The sequence below is a fragment of the Mustelus asterias genome, chromosome 13 (genome assembly GCF_964213995.1).
Source record: "Mustelus asterias chromosome 13, sMusAst1.hap1.1, whole genome shotgun sequence".
In the NCBI taxonomy this organism is placed as follows: Eukaryota; Metazoa; Chordata; class Chondrichthyes; order Carcharhiniformes; family Triakidae; genus Mustelus; species Mustelus asterias.
In genome coordinates this window covers 50,675,437-50,694,547 of record NC_135813.1, presented here as the reverse complement: position 1 = coordinate 50,694,547, position 19,111 = coordinate 50,675,437, and the positions used below count along the sequence as shown (strand labels likewise).

The window sequence follows — 19,111 nt, the reverse complement described above, 5'->3', positions numbered from 1 at the left end:
AGCATGTGTGTTCCAGGAGAGCTCACTCAGAAGCGATGGAGAGCAGGAACCTTGCCCCTTTTTTCATTTTTCCTGCCTTTCGCCCAACCAAATATAGTTTCAGCTGAAACTGGGCACAGTGCACTGGCTGAAACCAGAATTCTTCATCAGCAGGGCAGAATTCTTCCTTCCCCAACTCTACAACCACACACCTCCTCAGGGATAACAAGTGAGTGCACAGGAATCCTGGGAAAAGTGTGGGAAAGATTTGCCTATCAACTGTCAGGGAGGATTGACCAGGATGGGCATTTTGCTCTCGAAAGGAGAATGCTGAGCAGCGACTTGATAGAGGTTTTTGAAATTATGACAGGGTTCAATACTGTCGATGTGGCAAACAGTCTCTATTTGTGGAGGAGCCAGAGCCAGAGAAATGTAAAATACCCACCAACATGTCAAAGTAAGAACTTAGAATGGAAGATGACACTTGCTGCTATTGGGAGTGGTTGAAGATGACAGTACTAAAGAACAACAAGAACAAAGAACAATACAGCACAGGAACAGGCCCTTCGGCCCTCCAAGCCCGCGCCACTCCCTGGTCCAAACTAGACCATTCTTTTGTATCCCTCCATTCCCACTCCGTTCATGTGGCTATCTAGATAAGTCTTAAACGTTCCCAGTGTGTCTGCCTCCACCACCTTGCCCGGCAGCGCATTCCAGGCCCCCACCACCCTCTGTGTAAAATACGTCCTTCTGATATCCGTGTTAAACCTCCCCCCCCTCACCTTGAACCTATGACCCCTCGTGAACGTCACCACCGATCTGGGAAAAAGCTTCCCACCGTTCACCCTATCTATGCCTTTCATAAGTTTATACACCTCTATTAGGTCACCCCTCATCCTCCATCTTTCCAGTACTGTCTCTAGGGAAACTTGCATACATGCGGGCGGCACGGTAGCACAGTGGTTAGCACTGCTGCTTCACAGCTCCAGGGTCCCGGGTTCGATTCCCGGCTCGGGTCACTGTCTGTGTGGAGTTTGCACATTCTCCTCGTGTCTGCGTGGGTTTCCACCGGGTGCTCCGGTTTCCTCCCACAGTCCAAAGATGTGCGGGTTAGGTTGATTGGCCAGGTTAAAAATTGCCCCTTAGAGTCCTGGGATGTGTAGGTTAGAGGGATTAGCGGGTAAATATGTGGGGGTAGGGCCTGGGTGGGATTGTGGTCGGAGCAGACTCGATGGGCCGAATGGCCTCCTTCTGCACTGTAGGGTTTCTATGAGGGATGAGGGAATAGAGTGGCGGATGGATTGGGAGGAGGTAATCAGAATTGCAGGAGGCTTGTATGGCCCGTAAACACCAGCTGGGCCAAATGGCCAAGTTCTGTGCTGTAGATGTTGGGCAATTTTTTCCATTTTCATAGTGGGGAAACATGGGCTAACTCTAATACCTTTTCCCAAAGGTAGGGGAGTCCAAAACTAGAGGACATACGTTTAAGGTGAGAGGGGAGAGATACAGAAGTGTCCAAAGGGGCAATTTTTTCACACAGAGGGTGGTGAGTGTCTGGAACAAGCTGCCAGAGGTAGTAGTAGAGGCGGGTACAATTTTATTTTTTAAAAAGCATTTAGATAGTTACATGGGTACGACGGGTATAGAGGGATATGGGTTAAATGCAGGCAATTGGGATTAGTTTAGGGGTTTTAAAAAAAAGGGTGGCATGGGCAAGTTGGGCCGAAGGGCCTGTTTCCATGCTGTAAACCTCTGTAACTCTATGATACCACAGCCACTAACATGGATGAGACCAGGTAATTTAGCGCAGCCTCCTCTGCATTGCTTAGCATCACACTGAGCAACTACTTAATCACGGAGTCATCAGGTCAGTTATTTTATCATAGAATGACACAGTGCAGAAATAGGTTATTTGATCCATCCTGTCTATGCTGGCTCTTTCAATCACTTATCTAATTAGTCTCACTTCCCTGCTTTTCCCCCCATAGCTCTGTAAATTTCTCCTTTTCAACTATTTATTCAATACCCTTTTAAAAGTTCCTATTGAATCTGTTTCCACCATGCTTGGCAGTGTTTCCCAGATGATAATACCGTGCTGTGTTAAAACAATTCTCATCTCCTCTCAGCCTCTTTTGAGTTTGTTTCAGTCTGTGTTCACTGGTTACTGATCGTTCTGCCACTGGAAACAGATTTTCCTCATTTACACTATCACAACTTGTAATCTTGAACAGCTGTATTAATTCCATTAAATAGAAAGTCACAAAAAAAGTTTCTACTCAAAGAATTAATAAACAGTTCCCCCAAAACACAGCGATAGGATTCTCGCAGCACTGGAGACAAAAGGCTGGAACACACACTGTGAAGGGTTAATGCCGAGCTCTGACAGATTGGATTGTAACAGGGCGCAAAGAGAACCAAAGCTAAATAATTGACGGGGGTCTTTAGCACACGCTGCCAGATTTTCCTGCTCTAATAATAACATTTGTGAATAAATTCCCAGGGTACATAAAAATTACAGCAAAGAAAACACTTGGGTCAAATTAAGATACTTTTCTCCTCTTGGTGGCTGACAAAAGCAGGGCAGGAGCAGGAACATGAGAAAGGCTTTTGTGTTCTCTTTCCCCTAGGGTTCGGCAGGTCAGGGTGATGCAGCATTGACTAACGATCCCAGCCACAGCACACAATGCTGAGCATTGAGTCCAGGGGGAGGTCACCACTGCTGGCTATGAAATATCACAGCTAATTGCATTGTGATACCCCCAAATCAAAAGTGACAAGGCCTGAATGTGGATTCTCGGCAGACTCAGCGATATCATGGGGCAGTGAACCATGCCCTGCCTGCCAGGCTGCCCTGCTCATGTGACAATAGCCTCCTTTCCCTCTCCGATAGCCAACAGTGACAACAGACTCTTTTCTTCTCACAGGAATGTATAGAAAGGGCTGGAGAGTTTCATTTATTCGCAACCAGACACCCTTTCAGAGCCTGAAGTGCAGCAGATGACCGTGACACACTAGCTGCTCTGTCAATCATCCCCCTATTCTCCCTGGCACAGCTTGGCTTGCTCAGATAGTTGTTAGGAAATATCACAGGAGCAGCAATACTGTCTGCTGGCTCTATCCCAGTTATGGCTTTCGAATGATCCACAAACAGCCAGGCTACCTCCATCATTTGCATTGAAAAGGAATTGAGAAGCTGTGATGACAAAGTTCCAAAGTCAGTGACACCAAAATGTTCAACCATCTGAGAAGATGCATGGTGGAGGAATGCAGCTCCTGATTAGATTCAATACCGCAGGTAAAAGAGAATTTGAAGTGTTTTCTGCCATGCACACAAATGTTGCCATTTATTGCAGTGGACAAAAGCGATAAGGAGTACAACACCTCCAGGGTTCGACTGAACAAGTTAATCTCTCCATTTTGCTATGAAAGGTCCCACACCGTGACTGCTGCAAAATACAAGCTGCTCCAAATTGCAACATCCCTTAGGGAAAAATGATGGGTACATTTGGAGAAGAAAGGATTCAGACCAGGAATGGGAACTGTCCAGCTAACCGTGTCCAGGCTGGAAAGGGGAGTAATATTACTGAACATCGACATATTGTGAAACAGAATCCACTGTGGAAAATATAATTTCCTGCAATAAGCAAGATCCTTCTGAATACTCTCCAAATTTACCAAGCTATCAGATATTCCTGGCCTCTTTCAAATTCCCCCAAAGGGAAACTAAAAGATAATGGACGCTAACAACGAGAATCCTTGCATATTTATAAAGGACACATGACAATGATCAGCTGAGTTTCTCCAGCAATCCACACATTCCAGGATGCACCTCACCTCTTTGTACTTGTCCTTGACGCACAGGTCATTGATCAGACCCAGCTGGGAGGATGGGTCAGCCTTGTCCACTTCATACAGGCTGATCAGCTGATCCAGCATGTTAGTGGGAACCTCAGTGAGTAAAGAGAAGACTCTCGCTTGCAGCATGGGCTGTTTCAGGAATGGCTGTTAACGGGAAAACATGATGAAGGATAGGAACACGGAAGAAAGGGTATAATGCCATCATCACGCCAGTTAAATTATATTAATTAAATAAATCTAGAATATAAAAATAGTGTCAATAATGGCGATCATAAAAGTACCAACATGTCATTAAAACCACCACTGATTCACTTATGTTCTTGAGGGAAGGAAATCTGTCATCCTTACCTGGTTTGGTCGACACGTGACTCCAAATCCACGGCAATGTGGTTGACATTTAAATGTCCTCTGAAATGGTTTAGCAAGCCACTTAGTTTTATCAAAGTTGCTAAAACAAACCAGAACCAATCAAGGTGGCAATTCACTACCACATTCAAAAGTGAAATTTGGATGGGTAATACCAGCCTTGCCAGTAATGCCCACAGTGAATAAAAAGGAATTGAACAGAACAGCTCACACACATATCATAGTCGTAAAGTCTTACAGCACAAAAAGGGGTTCATTGGCCCATCATGTACGTATCAACTGTCAAGTGTCTATCCATCTTTCAGCACTTAGTCCATTGCCCTGTATATTATGGCATTTCAAGCACTCATCTAAGCTCTTATTATCATCACTGAAAGAATGCTTGCATATAACTTATAATCATTACTGAGTAGAACTATTCACATAGTTTCATAACCTTACATTATTTACAGACAAACATTGGGGTGCAGTTGCATGTGCCTCATTCTATTGTTGGGATACAATTCCATGAACTTCAGTCTATCTGTTGAGAACTTTGTTTTTATTCAAACTGTGGTTCTGGGTGTCAATAGTGAGGTGAAGGGAGGGGTTGCAGAATGTGCCAAACAGTCTTATAGGACTGGAGGCGGTTACAGAGATAAGGGACATGCAAAACCAAAGTGATGGGGGTTTTAAGCAGAAGGGCATTAATGTTACCTCAGCACAGGGCACTGTCTTCCTTTTTTCTTGGTTTGTGCATTGGAGAGGTTGGGACTGTTCTCCTTGGAGACAAGGTGGCTGAGAGAAGATTTGATAGAAATGTTCAAAATCATGAGGGATCTGGACAGAGTAGATAGGGAGAAACTGTTCCCACTCGTGAAATGATGGAGAATGAGAGGGCATGGAATTAAAGCAATTGGCAAAAGAAGCAAAAGTGACACGGGAAAACATTTTCACACAGTGAGTGATTGCATGACAATGTGGTGGAGGCAGGTTCAATTGAAGCATTCAAAAGGGAGTTAGATTGTTATCTGAAAAGAATGTGCACGGTTATGGGGAGAAGATGGAAGAACAGCAATAAACAAATTGCTCATTAGGCGAACCAGGACAGACATGATGGGCTGAATGGCCTCCTTCTGCACTGGAACAGTTCTGTGTTTCCCTTAAACTGATGTACAGAGCCAGAGGATAGGGGCAAAAACACACAGGAATAGAAAGATATATATTTATATTGGAAATGCTATATTAATTTGTGCAGCTGCTAGAGAAAATGCTTTTTGGGAACCAGAATGAATTCCCAAATGTAACATTTTTCAGTCCAGTCTGATATGATTCCTTCAATTTAATTGGCTAGTAAATTACAAGCTTGTCCATGCCCCCTCCCCTCCTGATACTACAAGTCCCTATACCCCGGTGTTCAGGGTAGTTCAGAATGCAATCTGTGTTGGATTGTTTGTTCCTTTGCCAACCTGCTGGACTCGGACATCTTCTGTAATCCAATTGCTGAACTGCTTGATGATGTAATGTGACAGGGAATGCGCCTTCCCCTTTCTCCAGTCGTGGCTGTTCTCCAACATGACCAGGAGCCCTTCCAGTGGGTCAGTGAAGGAAGCAAATCCTCGCCTTGCTTCTTCTGGGAGCTGAGGAGACAAAGGGAGAGTGAACAAAAAGAGGGAGGCCCCTAATCTGCAAGCAGACAAAAGGAGACTGCTAATTTATTCAGCAAAGTAACTGTTGCTCTCTGTCCCCCATCCCACTTGCTGTGACAGTGTACGGCAATCCAGATTCCTTAACACTTCATTTCACCGCAGCAGCAGCCTGTGAAGAGGCAATTGTCTGCACTAATTATCCCATAAACATGCAAAATGTCACAATGCCATGCACCACCGAAGACAAAAAGGTGCTTTCAGTGCCTGGCAATCACAGGGCAGACAGACGCTTTTTACGGAGCTGCTTCGTAAAGGCCACGTTCCTTCAAACTTTCCTTCCCATCAGACCGTAAGGAAACAAAGAAGGAGGACAAGTGAAGCTCTCATGCTCGCTAACCACCGTCCTGCAGTCAAAACAGGCAGTGCGTGCACGGGGGGATTTGAGGAGTGGGACTGGAGGCAATGAGGGAGTACACGTGGCAGTCTTTATTGCCCTGTATATTCCTCCATGGTTTTTCTTCAATTATTATATTTGGATATTATTACAAACAATAATTAATCACACACTCAACTGTACCTAAGTGCCATGGGAAAAATCCCCAATCACACAAACCCCAGAGAGACAGAAATCCCGACTACAACACACTAGTGGGGTTTCAATCCACAACCATTGCCCGAGGTGAGGTAAGACAATGCAAAGTAGTGATGGAAATTCAGGCCAAGTGCCACACTCATAGTGGGATTCACTGAGAAAACAGAATGGAAGTGCATTTTATTTATTCAGTTTATATTTCTGCATTTTGATGAACATTTGAAAAGTACTAGAACCATAAAATGGACAAAGAAAAAAGCCAATCAGCCTACTGCACATTTTAAAGGTAAAGTCGCCATAGCCCCAGATGACCACAGTCAGTGACTGGTGGTGATATAACCTGAGGATCACTACACCTCAGGTGAGGGACAAGATTTAGAAGGTGGGGCCTTTATGAATAACCTCAGCCAGTATGGGAATTGAACCCACGCTGCTGGCATCGCGCTGCATCAGGATGTTCCCACGAGTAGGAAAAGCTAGAACCAGAGGGCACAACCTCAGGCTAAAGGGACGATCCTTTAAAACAGACGAGGAGGAATTTCTTCAACTAGAGACTGGTGAATCTGTGGAACTCTTTGCCGCAGAAGGCTGTGGAGGCCAGGTCATTGAGTGTCTTTGAAACAGAGATAGATAGGTTCTTGATTAATACAGTGATCAGGGGTTATGGGGAAAAACAGGAGAATGGAGATGAGAAAAATATCAGCCATGATTGAATGGCAGAGCAGACTCGATGGGCCGGGTAGCCTAATTCTGTTCTGATGCCTTATGGTCTTATGACGAAGCAGCTGTCCATAAACAGACATTTTACTCTCCTTGCCAAATACACAGGCAATTCCTTTCTTAGCTGTTAGACATGTCTCAGTACTTAGAAATTCTTGTCTCGGAGTGAGAAGGTTGTGAGGGAGCGTGTCTTAATTGCCATCTTTTTTACTTGATATCTCAGATCTCAAAAGCCACTACTTAAAGAAAAGTCGAGCTGTTCTCTCCAGTGCCCTCCAGTGAGAGTGGGGGCGGGGGCCAGGCGGGGGCGAGGGGGGCCCGGCAGGGGCGAGAGGGGGAGACGGCGGGGCGAGGGGGAGACGGCGGGGGCGAGGGGGAGACGGCGGGGGCGGAGACGGCGGGGGCGGAGGGGGAGACGGCGGGGGCGGAGGGGAAGACGGCGGGGCGAGGGGGAGACGGCGGGGTGAGGGGGAGACGGCGGGGCGAGGGGGAGACGGCGGGGCGAGAGGGAGACGGCGGGGCGAGGGGGAGACGGCGGGGCGAGGGGGAGGCGGCGGGGAGACCGGGAGGGAGGGAGGGAGACCGGGAGGGAGACCGGGAGAGATACCGGGAGGGGAGGGAGACCGGGAGGGAGATCAGGAAGGAGGGAGGGAGGGAGACCGGCAGGGAGGAAGACTTGGAGGGAGGGAGGGAGGGAGTCTTGGAGGGAGGGAGGGAGTCCTGGAGGGAGGGAGGGAGTCTTGGAGGGAGACAGGAGGGAGACGGGGAGGGAGGGAGACGGGGAGGGAGGGAGGGAGACAGGGAGGGAGGGAGACAGGGAGGGAGGGAGAGAGGGGGCCAGGGAGGGAGGGAGATAGGGAGGGAGGGAGACAGGGAGGGAGGGAGACAGGGAGGGAGGGAGACAGGGCGGGAGGGAGACAGGGCGGGAGGGAGACAGGGCGGGAGGGAGACAGGGCGGGAGGGAGACAGGGCGGGAGGGAGACAGGGCGGGAGGGAGACAGGGAGGGAGGGAGACAGGGAGGGAGGGAGACAGGGAGGGAGGGAGACAGGGAGGGAGGGAGACAGGGAGGGAGGGAGACAGGGAGGGAGGGAGACAGGCAGGGAGGGAGGGAGACAGGGAGGGAGACAGGCAGGGAGGGAGGGAGGGAGGGAGGGAGGGAGGGAGAGAGACAGGGAGGGAGGGAGACAGGGAGACAGAGAGGGAGACAGCTAGGGAGACAGGGAGGGAGGGAGGGAGGGAGGGAGACAGGGAGGGGGGGAGGGAGACAGGGAGGGAGACAGGGAGGCAGGGAGACAGGGAGGCAGGGAGGTAGGGAGACAGGGAGGTAGGGAGACAGGGAGGGAGACAGGGAGGGAGGGAGACAGGGAGGGAGACAGCGAGGGAGGGAGACAGGGAGACAGGGAGGGAGGGAGGGAGACAGGGAGACAGGGAGACAGGGAGGGAGACAGGGAGGGAGGGAGGGAGGGAGGGAGGGTGGGAGACAGGGAGGGAGACCGGGTGGGAGGGAGACAGGAAGGAAGGGAGGGAGACAGGGAGGTAGGGAGGGAGACAGGGAGGGAGACAGGGAGGGAGGCAGACAGAGAGGGAGGGAGGGAGACAGGGAGGGAGGGAGACAGGGAGGGAGGGAGACAGGGAGGGAGGGAGACAGGGAGGGAGGGAGACAGGGAGGGAGACTTGGAGGGAGGGAGGGAGGGAGTCTTGGAGGGAGGGAGGGAGTCCTGGAGGGAGGGAGGGAGTCTTGGAGGGAGACAGGAGGGAGACGGGGAGGGAGGGAGACGGGGAGGGAAGGAGACGGGGAGGGAGGGAGACAGGGAGGGAGGGAGACAGGGAGGGAGGGAGACAGGGAGGGAGGGAGACAGGGAGGGAGGGAGACAGGGAGGGAGGGAGACAGGGAGGGAGGGAGACAGGGAGGGAGGGAGACAGGGAGGGAGGGAGACAGGGACGGAGGGAGACAGGGACGGAGGGAGACAGGGACGGAGGGAGGGAGACAGGGACGGAGGGAGGGAGACAGGGACGGAGGGAGGGAGACAGGGACGGAGGGAGAGAGGGAGAGAGGGGGCCAGGGAGGGAGGGAGATAGGGAGGGAGGGAGACAGGGAGGGAGGGAGACAGGGCGGGAGGGAGACAGGGCGGGAGGGAGACAGGGAGGGAGAGAGACAGGCAGGGAGGGAGGGAGGGAGACAGGGAGGGAGACAGGCAGGGAGGGAGGGAGGGAGGGAGAGAGACAGGGAGGGAGGGAGACAGGGAGACAGAGAGGGAGACAGGGAGGGAGGGAGGGAGACAGGGAGGGGGGGAGGGAGACAGGGAGGGAGACAGGGAGGCAGGGAGGTAGGGAGACAGGGAGGGAGACAGGGAGGGAGGGAGGGAGGGAGACAGGGAGGGAGGGAGACAGGGAGACAGAGAGGGAGACAGCTAGGGAGACAGGGAGGGAGGGAGGGAGACAGGGAGGGGGGGAGGGAGACAGGGAGGGAGACAGGGAGGCAGGGAGGTAGGGAGACAGGGAGGTAGGGAGACAGGGAGGTAGGGAGACAGGGAGGTAGGGAGACAGGGAGGTAGGGAGACAGGGAGGGAGGGAGACAGGGAGGGAGGGAGACAGGGAGGGAGACAGCGAGGGAGGGAGACAGGGAGAGAGGGAGGGAGGGAGGGAGACAGGGAGGGAGACAGCGAGGGAGGGAGACAGGGAGAGAGGGAGGGAGGGAGGGAGGGAGGGAGAGAGGGAGGGAGGGAGGGAGGGAGGGAGGGAGGGAGGGAGGGAGACAGGGAGACAGGGAGACAGGGAGGGAGACAGGGAGACAGGGAGGGAGACAGGGAGACAGGGAGGGAGACAGGGAGGGAGACAGGGATGGAGGATGGGAAACAGGGAGGGAGGGTGGGAGACAGGGAGGGAGACCGGGTGGGAGGGAGACAGGGAGGAAGGGAGGGAGACAGGGAGGAAGGGAGGGAGACAGGGAGGAAGGGAGGGAGACAGGGAGGAAGGGAGGGAGACAGGGAGACAGGGAGGGAGGGAGACAGGGAGGGAGGGAGACAGGGAGGGAGGGAGACAGGGAGGGTGGGAGCCAGGGAGGGTGGGAGACAGGGAGGGTGGGAGACAGGGAGGGAGGGAGACAGGGAGGGAGGGAGAGAGGGCGGGAGGGAGACAGGGAGGGAGGGAGACAGGGAGGGAGGGAGACAGGGAGGGAGGGAGACAGGCAGGGAGGGAGGGAGGGAGACAGGGAGGGAGGGAGACAGGGAGGGAGACAGACTGGGAGGGAGGGAGGGAGGGAGAGAGACAGGGAGGGAGGGAGACAGGGAGGGAGGGAGACAGGGAGGGAGGGAGACAGGGAGGGAGGGAGACAGGGAGGGAGGGAGACAGGGAGGGAGGGAGACAGGGAGGGAGGGAGACAGGGAGGGAGGGAGACAGGGAGGGAGGCAGACAGGGAGGAAGACAGGGAGGGAGACAGGGAGGGAGACAGGGAGGGAGACAGGGAGGGAGACAGCGAGGGAGGGAGACAGGGAGAGAGGGAGGGAGACAGGGAGGGAGACAGGGAGAGAGGGAGGGAGGGAGGGAGGGAGGGAGGGAGGGAGAGAGGGAGGGAGACAGGGAGACAGGGAGGGCGACAGGGAGACAGGGAGGGAGACCGGGAGACAGGGAGGGAGGGTGGGAGACAGGGAGGGAGACCGGGTGGGAGGGAGACAGGGAGGAAGGGAGGGAGACAGGGAGGAAGGGAGGGAGACAGGGAGGAAGGGAGGGAGACAGGGAGGGAGACAGGGAGACAGGGAACAGGGAGGGAGGGAGACAGGGAGGGTGGGAGACAGGGAGGGTGGGAGACAGGGGTGGTGGGAGACAGGGAGGGTGGGAGACAGGGAGGGTGGGAGACAGGGAGGGTGGGAGACAGGGAGGGTGGGAGACAGGGAGGGAGGGAGGCAGGGAGGGAGGGAGGCAGGGAGGGAGGGAGGCAGGGAGGGAGGGAGGCAGGGAGGGAGGCAGACAGGGAGGGAGGCAGACAGGGAGGGAGGCAGACAGGGAGGGAGGCAGACAGGGAGGGAGGCAGACAGGGAGGGAGGCAGACAGGGAGGGAGGCAGACAGGGAGGGAGGCAGACAGGGAGGGAGGCAGACAGGGAGGGAGGCAGACAGGGAGGGAGGCAGACAGGGAGGGAGGCAGACAGGGAGGGAGGCAGACAGGGAGGGAGGCAGACAGGGAGGGAGGCAGACAGGGAGGGAGGCAGACAGGGAGGGAGGCAGACAGGGAGGGAGGCAGACCAGGGAGGGAGGCAGACCAGGGAGGGAGGCAGACAGGGAGGGAGGGAGGCAGGGAGGGAGGCAGACAGGGAGGGAGGCAGACAGGGAAGGAGGCAGACAGGGAGGGTGGCAGACAGGGAGGGAGGCAGACAGGGAGGGAGGCAGACAGGGAGGGAGGCAGACAGGGAGGGAGGCAGACAGGGAGGGAGGCAGACAGGGAGGGAGGCAGACAGGGAGGGAGGCAGACAGGGAGGGAGGCAGACAGGGAGGGAGGCAGACAGGGAGGGAGGCAGACAGGGAGGGAGCCCGACAGGGAGGGAGCCCGACAGGGAGGGAACCCGACAGGGAGGGAGCCCGACAGGGAGGGAGCCCGACAGGGAGGGAGCCAGGGAGGGAGGGAGCCAGACAGGGAGGGAGCCAGACAGGGAGGGAGCCAGACAGGGAGGGAGCCAGACAGGGAGGGAGCCAGACAGGGAGGGAGCCAGACAGGGAGGGAGCCAGACAGGGAGGGAGCCAGACAGGGAGGGAGCCAGACAGGGAGGGAGCCAGACAGGGAGGGAGCCAGACAGGGAGGGAGCCAGAGAGGGAGGGAGCCAGAGAGGGAGGGAGCCAGAGAGGGAGGGAGCCAGAGAGGGAGGGAGCCAGAGAGGGAGGGAGCCAGACAGGGAGGGAGCCAGACAGGGAGGGAGCCAGACAGGGAGGGAGCCAGACAGGGAGGGAGCCAGACAGGGAGGGAGCCAGACCGGGAGGGAGCCAGACCGGGAGGGAGACAGACAGGGTGGGAGACAGACAGGGTGGGAGACAGACAGGGTGGGAGACAGACTGAGTGGGAGACAGACAGGGTGGGAGACAGACAGGGTGGGAGACAGACAGGGTGGGAGACAGACAGGGTGGGAGACAGACAGGGTGGGAGACGGACAGGGTGGGAGACGGACAGGGTGGGAGACAGACAGGGAGACAGACAGGGAGACAGACAGGGAGGCAGACAGGGAGGCAGACAGGGAGGCAGACAGGGTAGGAGACAGGGAGTCATACAGACAGGGAGTCAGACAGACAGGGAGTCAGACAGACAGGGAGTCAGACAGACAGGGAGACAGACAGACAGGGAGACAGACAGACAGACAGGGAGACAGACAGACAGGGAGACAGACAGACAGGGAGACAGACAGACAGGGAGACATACAGACAGGGAGACAGACAGGGAGGGAGGGAGACAGGGAGGGAGGGAGACAGGGAGGGAGGGAGAGAGGGAGGGGGAGGGAGAGACGGAGGGAGGGAGGGAGTGAGGGGGAGGGAGGGAGGGAGTGAGGGGGAGGGGGAGGGAGAGAGGGAGGGAGCGAGACTGGGAGTGAGGGAGACTTGGAGTGAGGGAGACTTGGAGGGAGGGAGGGAGTCTTGGAGGGAGGGAGCGAGACTTGGAGGGAGGGAGGGAGACTTGGAGGGAGGGAGTCTTGGACTGAGGGAGGGAGTCTAGGATGGAGGGAGGGAGACGGGGAGGGAGACTGGGAGGGAGAAGGGGAGGGAGACGGGGAGGGAGACGGGGAGGGAGACGGGGAGGGAGACGGGGAGGGAGACTGGGAGGGAGACGGGGAGGGAGACGGGGAGGGAGACGGGGAGGGAGACGGGGAGGGAGACGGGGAGGGAGACCGGGAGGGAGACCGGGAGGGAGACCGGGAGGGAGACGGGGAGGGAGACGGGGAGGGAGACGGGGAGGGAGACGGGGAGGGAGACGGGGAGGGAGACGGGGAGGGGGGAGGGAGACAGGGAGGGGGACAGGGAGACGGGGAGGGGGACAGGGAGACGGGGAGGGAGGGGGGGAGGGAGTCAAGGAGGGAGACAGGGAGGGTGGGAGACAGGGAGGGAGGGAGACAGGGAGGGAGGGAGACAGGGAGGGAGGGAGACATGGAGGGAGGGAGTGAGACAGGGAGGGAGGGAGGGAAATAGGGAGGGAGGAAGGAATGGAGGGAGACAGGGAGGGAGGGAGCGAGTGAGACAGACAGGGAGGGAGGGAGAGAGGGAGACAGGGAGTGAGGGAGACAAGGAGGGAGGCAGATAGGGAGGGCGGGAGATAGGGAGACAGGGAGGGGGGGAGACAGGGAGGGAGGGAGACAGGGAGGGAGGGGGGAGGGATACTGGGAGGGAGAGAGGGAGACTGGGAAGGAGGGAGGGAGACTGGGAAGGAGGGAGGGAGACAGGGAGGGAGGGAAGGAGACAGGGAGGGAGGGAAGGAGACAGGGAGGGAGGGAAGGAGACAGGGAGGGAGGGAAGGAGACAGGGAGGGAGGGAAGGAGACAGGGTGGGAGGGAAGGAGTCAGGGAGGGAGGGAGGGAAGGAGTCAGTGAGGGAGGGAGGGAGGGAAGGAGTCAGGGAGGGAGGGAGGGAGGGAGGGAGGGAGGGAGGGAAGGAGTCAGGGAGGGAGGGAAGGAGACAGGGAGGGAGGGACGGAGACAGGGAGGGAGGGAGGGAGACAGGGAGGGAGGGAGGGAGACAGGGAGGGATGGAGGGAGACGGGGAGCCAGGGAGGGAGGGAGAGAGACAGGGAGACAGGGAGGGAGGGAGGGAGACCGGGAGGGAGGGCGGGAGGGAGGGAGGGAGGGAGACTGGGAGGGAGGGAGGGAGGGAGACAGGGAGGGAGGGAGGGAGACAGGGAGGGGGGAGGGCGGGAGGGAGGGGGGAGGGAGGGAGGGAGACAGGGAGGGTGGGAGGGAGACAGGGAGGGGGGAGGGAGGGAGGGAGGGGGTAAGGGAGACAGGAGACAGGGAGGGAGACAGGGAGACAGACAGGGAGACAGACAGACAGGGAGACAGACAGACAGGGAGACAGACAGACAGGGAGACAGACAGACAGGGAGGGAGCCAGACAGGGAGGGAGCCAGACAGGGAGGGAGCCAAACAGGGAGGGAGCCAGACAGGGAGGGAGCCAGACAGGGAGGGAGCCAGACAGGGAGGGAGCCAGACAGGGAGGGAGCCAGACAGGGAGGGAGGCAGACAGGGAGGGAGCCAGACAGGGAGGGAGCCAGGGAGGGAGGGAGGGAGACAGAGAGGGAGACAGGGAGGGAGGGAGGGAGGGAGGGAGACAGGGAGGGGGGGAGGGAGACAGGGAGGGAGACAGGGAGGCAGGGAGGTAGGGAGACAGGGAGGGAGACAGGGAGGGAGACAGGGAGGGAGACAGGGAGGGAGGGAGGGAGGGAGACAGGGAGGGAGGGAAACAGGGAGACAGAGAGGGAGACAGCTAGGGAGACTGGGAGGGAGGGAGGGAGGGAGACAGGGAGGGGGGGAGGGAGACAGGGAGGGAGACAGGGAGGCAGGGAGGTAGGGAGACAGGGAGACAGGGAGGTAGGGAGACAGGGAGGTAGGGAGGTAGGGAGACATGGAGGGAGACAGGGAGGGAGGGAGACAGGGAGGGAGACAGCGAGGGAGGGAGACAGGGAGGGAGGGAGGGAGGGAGACAGGGAGGGAGGGAGACAGGGAGGGAGGGAGACAGGGAGAGAGGGAGGGAGGGAGGGAGGGAGGGAGGGAGGGAGGGAGGGAGGGAGGGAGAGAGGGAGGGAGGGAGGGAGGGAGAGAGGGAGGGAGACAGGGAGACAGGGAGGGAGACAGGGAGGGAGACAGGGAGGGAGGATGGGAGACAGGGAGGGAGGATGGGAAACAGGGAGGGAGGGTGGGAGACAGGGAGGAAGGGAGGGAGACAGGGAGGAAGGGAGGGATACAGGGAGGAAGGGAGGGAGACAGGGAGGGAGGGAGGGAGACAGGGAGGGGGGGAGGGAGACAGGGAGGGAGACAGGGAGGCAGGGAGGTAGGGAGACAGGGAGGGAGACAGGGAGGGAGGGAGGGAGGGAGACAGGGAGGGAGGGAGACAGGGAGACAGAGAGGGAGACAGCTAGGGAGACAGGGAGGGAGGGAGGGAGACAGGGAGGGGGGAGGGAGACAGGGAGGGAGACAGGGAGGCAGGGAGGTAGGGAGACAGGGAGGTAGGGAGACAGGGAGGTAGGGAGACAGGGAGGTAGGGAGACAGGGAGGGAGGGAGACAGGGAGGGAGGGAGACAGGGAGGGAGACAGCGAGGGAGGGAGACAGGGAGAGAGGGAGGGAGGGAGGGAGACAGGGAGGGAGACAGCGAGGGAGGGAGACAGGGAGAGAGGGAGGGAGGGAGGGAGGGAGGGAGGGAGGGAGAGAGGGAGGGAGGGAGGGAGGGAGGGAGGGAGGGAGGGAGGGAGGGAGACAGGGAGACAGGGAGACAGGGAGGGAGACAGGGAGACAGGGAGGGAGACAGGGAGACAGGGAGGGAGACAGGGAGGGAGACAGGGATGGAGGATGGGAAACAGGGAGGGAGGGTGGGAGACAGGGAGGGAGACCGGGTGGGAGGGAGACAGGGAGGAAGGGAGGGAGACAGGGAGGAAGGGAGGGAGACAGGGAGGAAGGGAGGGAGACAGGGAGACAGGGAGGGAGGGAGACAGGGAGGGAGGGAGACAGGGAGGGAGGGAGACAGGGAGGGTGGGAGACAGGGAGGGTGGGAGACAGGGAGGGTGGGAGACAGGGAGGGAGGGAGACAGGGAGGGAGGGAGAGAGGGCGGGAGGGAGACAGGGAGGGAGGGAGACAGGGAGGGAGGGAGACAGGGAGGGAGGGAGACAGGCAGGGAGGGAGGGAGGGAGACAGGGAGGGAGGGAGACAGGGAGGGAGACAGACAGGGAGGGAGGGAGGGAGGGAGAGAGACAGGGAGGGAGGGAGACAGGGAGGGAGGGAGACAGGGAGGGAGGGAGACAGGGAGGGAGGGAGACAGGGAGGGAGGGAGACAGGGAGGGAGGGAGACAGGGAGGGAGGGAGACAGGGAGGGAGGGAGACAGGGAGGGAGGCAGACAGGGAGGAAGACAGGGAGGGAGACAGGGAGGGAGACAGGGAGGGAGACAGCGAGGGAGGGAGACAGGGAGAGAGGGAGGGAGACAGGGAGGGAGACAGGGAGAGAGGGAGGGAGGGAGGGAGGGAGGGAGGGAGAGAGGGAGGGAGACAGGGAGACAGGGAGGGCGACAGGGAGACAGGGAGGGAGACCGGGAGACAGGGAGGGAGGGTGGGAGACAGGGAGGGAGACCGGGTGGGAGGGAGACAGGGAGGAAGGGAGGGAGACAGGGAGGAAGGGAGGGAGACAGGGAGGAAGGGAGGGAGACAGGGAGGGAGACAGGGAGACAGGGAACAGGGAGGGAGGGAGACAGGGAGGGTGGGAGACAGGGAGGGTGGGAGACAGGGGTGGTGGGAGACAGGGAGGGTGGGAGACAGGGAGGGTGGGAGACAGGGAGGGTGGGAGACAGGGAGGGTGGGAGACAGGGAGGGAGGGAGGCAGGGAGGGAGGGAGGCAGGGAGGGAGGGAGGCAGGGAGGGAGGGAGGCAGGGAGGGAGGCAGACAGGGAGGGAGGCAGACAGGGAGGGAGGCAGACAGGGAGGGAGGCAGACAGGGAGGGAGGCAGACAGGGAGGGAGGCAGACAGGGAGGGAGGCAGACAGGGAGGGAGGCAGACAGGGAGGGAGGCAGACAGGGAGGGAGGCAGACAGGGAGGGAGGCAGACAGGGAGGGAGGCAGACAGGGAGGGAGGCAGACAGGGAGGGAGGCAGACAGGGAGGGAGGCAGACAGGGAGGGAGGCAGACAGGGAGGGAGGCAGACAGGGAGGGAGGCAGACCAGGGAGGGAGGCAGACCAGGGAGGGAGGCAGACAGGGAGGGAGGGAGGCAGGGAGGGAGGCAGACAGGGAGGGAGGCAGACAGGGAAGGAGGCAGACAGGGAGGGTGGCAGACAGGGAGGGAGGCAGACAGGGAGGGAGGCAGACAGGGAGGGAGGCAGACAGGGAGGGAGGCAGACAGGGAGGGAGGCAGACAGGGAGGGAGGCAGACAGGGAGGGAGGCAGACAGGGGAGGGAGGCAGACAGGGAGGGAGGCAGACAGGGAGGGAGGCAGACAGGGAGGGAGCCCGACAGGGAGGGAGCCCGACAGGGAGGGAACCCGACAGGGAGGGAGCCCGACAGGGAGGGAGCCCGACAGGGAGGGAGCCCGACAGGGAGGGAGCCCGACAGGGAGGGAGCCAGGGAGGGAGGGAGCCAGACAGGGAGGGAGACAGACAGACAGGGAGACAGACAGACAGACAGGGAGACAGACAGACAGGGAGACAGACAGACAGGGAGACAGACAGACAGGGAGACATACAGACAGGGAGACAGACAGGGAGGGAGGGAGACAGGGAGGGAGGGAGACAGGGAGGGAGGGAGAGAGGGAGGGGGAGGGAGAGACGGAGGGAGGGAGGGAGTGAGGGGGAGGGAGGGAGGGAGTGAGGGGGAGGGGGGAGGGAGAGAGGGAGGGAGCGAGACTGGGAGTGAGGGAGACTTGGAGTGAGGGAGACTTGGAGGGAGGGAGGGAGTCTTGGAGGGAGGGAGCGAGACTTGGAGGGAGGGAGGGAGACTTGGAGGGAGGGAGTCTTGGACTGAGGGAGGGAGTCTAGGATGGAGGGAGGGAGACGGGGAGGGAGACTGGGAGGGAGAAGGGGAGGGAGACGGGGAGGGAGACGGGGAGGGAGACGGGGAGGGAGACGGGGAGGGAGACTGGGAGGGAGACGGGGAGGGAGACGGGGAGGGAGACGGGGAGGGAGACGGGGAGGGAGACGGGGAGGGAGACCGGGAGGGAGACCGGGAGGGAGACCGGGAGGGAGACGGGGAGGGAGACGGGGAGGGAGACGGGGAGGGAGACGGGGAGGGAGACGGGGAGGGAGACGGGGAGGGGGGAGGGAGACAGGGAGGGGGACAGGGAGACGGGGAGGGGGACAGGGAGACGGGGAGGGAGGGGGGGAGGGAGTCAAGGAGGGAGACAGGGAGGGTGGGAGACAGGGAGGGAGGGAGACAGGGAGGGAGGGAGACAGGGAGGGAGGGAGACATGGAGGGAGGGAGTGAGACAGGGAGGGAGGGAGGGAAATAGGGAGGGAGGAAGGAATGGAGGGAGACAGGGAGGGAGGGAGCGAGTGAGACAGACAGGGAGGGAGGGAGAGAGGGAGACAGGGAGTGAGGGAGACAAGGAGGGAGGCAGATAGGGAGGGCGGGAGATAGGGAGACAGGGAGGGGGGGAGACAGGGAGGGAGGGAGACAGGGAGGGAGGGGGGAGGGATACTGGGAGGGAGAGAGGGAGACTGGGAAGGAGGGAGGGAGACTGGGAAGGAGGGAGGGAGACAGGGAGGGAGGGAAGGAGACAGGGAGGGAGGGAAGGAGACAGGGAGGGAGGGAAGGAGACAGGGAGGGAGGGAAGGAGACAGGGTGGGAGGGAAGGAGTCAGGGAGGGAGGGAGGGAAGGAGTCAGTGAGGGAGGGAGGGAGGGAAGGAGTCAGGGAAGGAGGGAGGGAGGGAGGGAGGGAGGGAGGGAGGGAAGGAGTCAGGGAGGGAGGGAAGGAGACAGGGAGGGAGGGACGGAGACAGGGAGGGAGGGAGGGAGACAGGGAGGGAGGGAGGGAGACAGGGAGGGATGGAGGGAGACGGGGAGCCAGGGAGGGAGGGAGAGAGACAGGGAGACAGGGAGGGAGGGAGGGAGACCGGGAGGGAGGGCGGGAGGGAGGGAGGGAGGGAGACTGGGAGGGAGGGAGGGAGGGAGACAGGGAGGGAGGGAGGGAGACAGGGAGGGGGGAGGGCGGGAGGGAGGGGGGAGGGAGGGAGGGAGACAGGGAGGGTGGGAGGGAGACAGGGAGGGGGGGGAGGGAGGGAGGGAGGGGGTAAGGGAGACAGGAGACA

General features: G+C 59.2%; 1 protein-coding gene across 9 annotated transcripts in view; it reads right to left on the bottom strand.

Moving 5' to 3' along the window:
• Nucleotides 1–19,111, bottom strand: part of exd3 (exonuclease 3'-5' domain containing 3) — a 637,814-nt gene that overhangs the window by 429,389 nt on the left and 189,314 nt on the right. For 8 of the 9 annotated variants that reach the window (XM_078226739.1, XM_078226741.1, XM_078226746.1 and 5 more), the window contains 2 exons: nt 5,652–5,822; nt 3,814–3,981 (listed from right to left, as the gene is read on the bottom strand). In XM_078226739.1, the coding sequence (XP_078082865.1) occupies nt 3,814–3,981; nt 5,652–5,822 (339 nt within the window). The remainder of the gene's footprint in view (nt 1–3,813; nt 3,982–5,651; nt 5,823–19,111) is intronic. The other variant, XM_078226744.1, reaches the window with a different exon arrangement.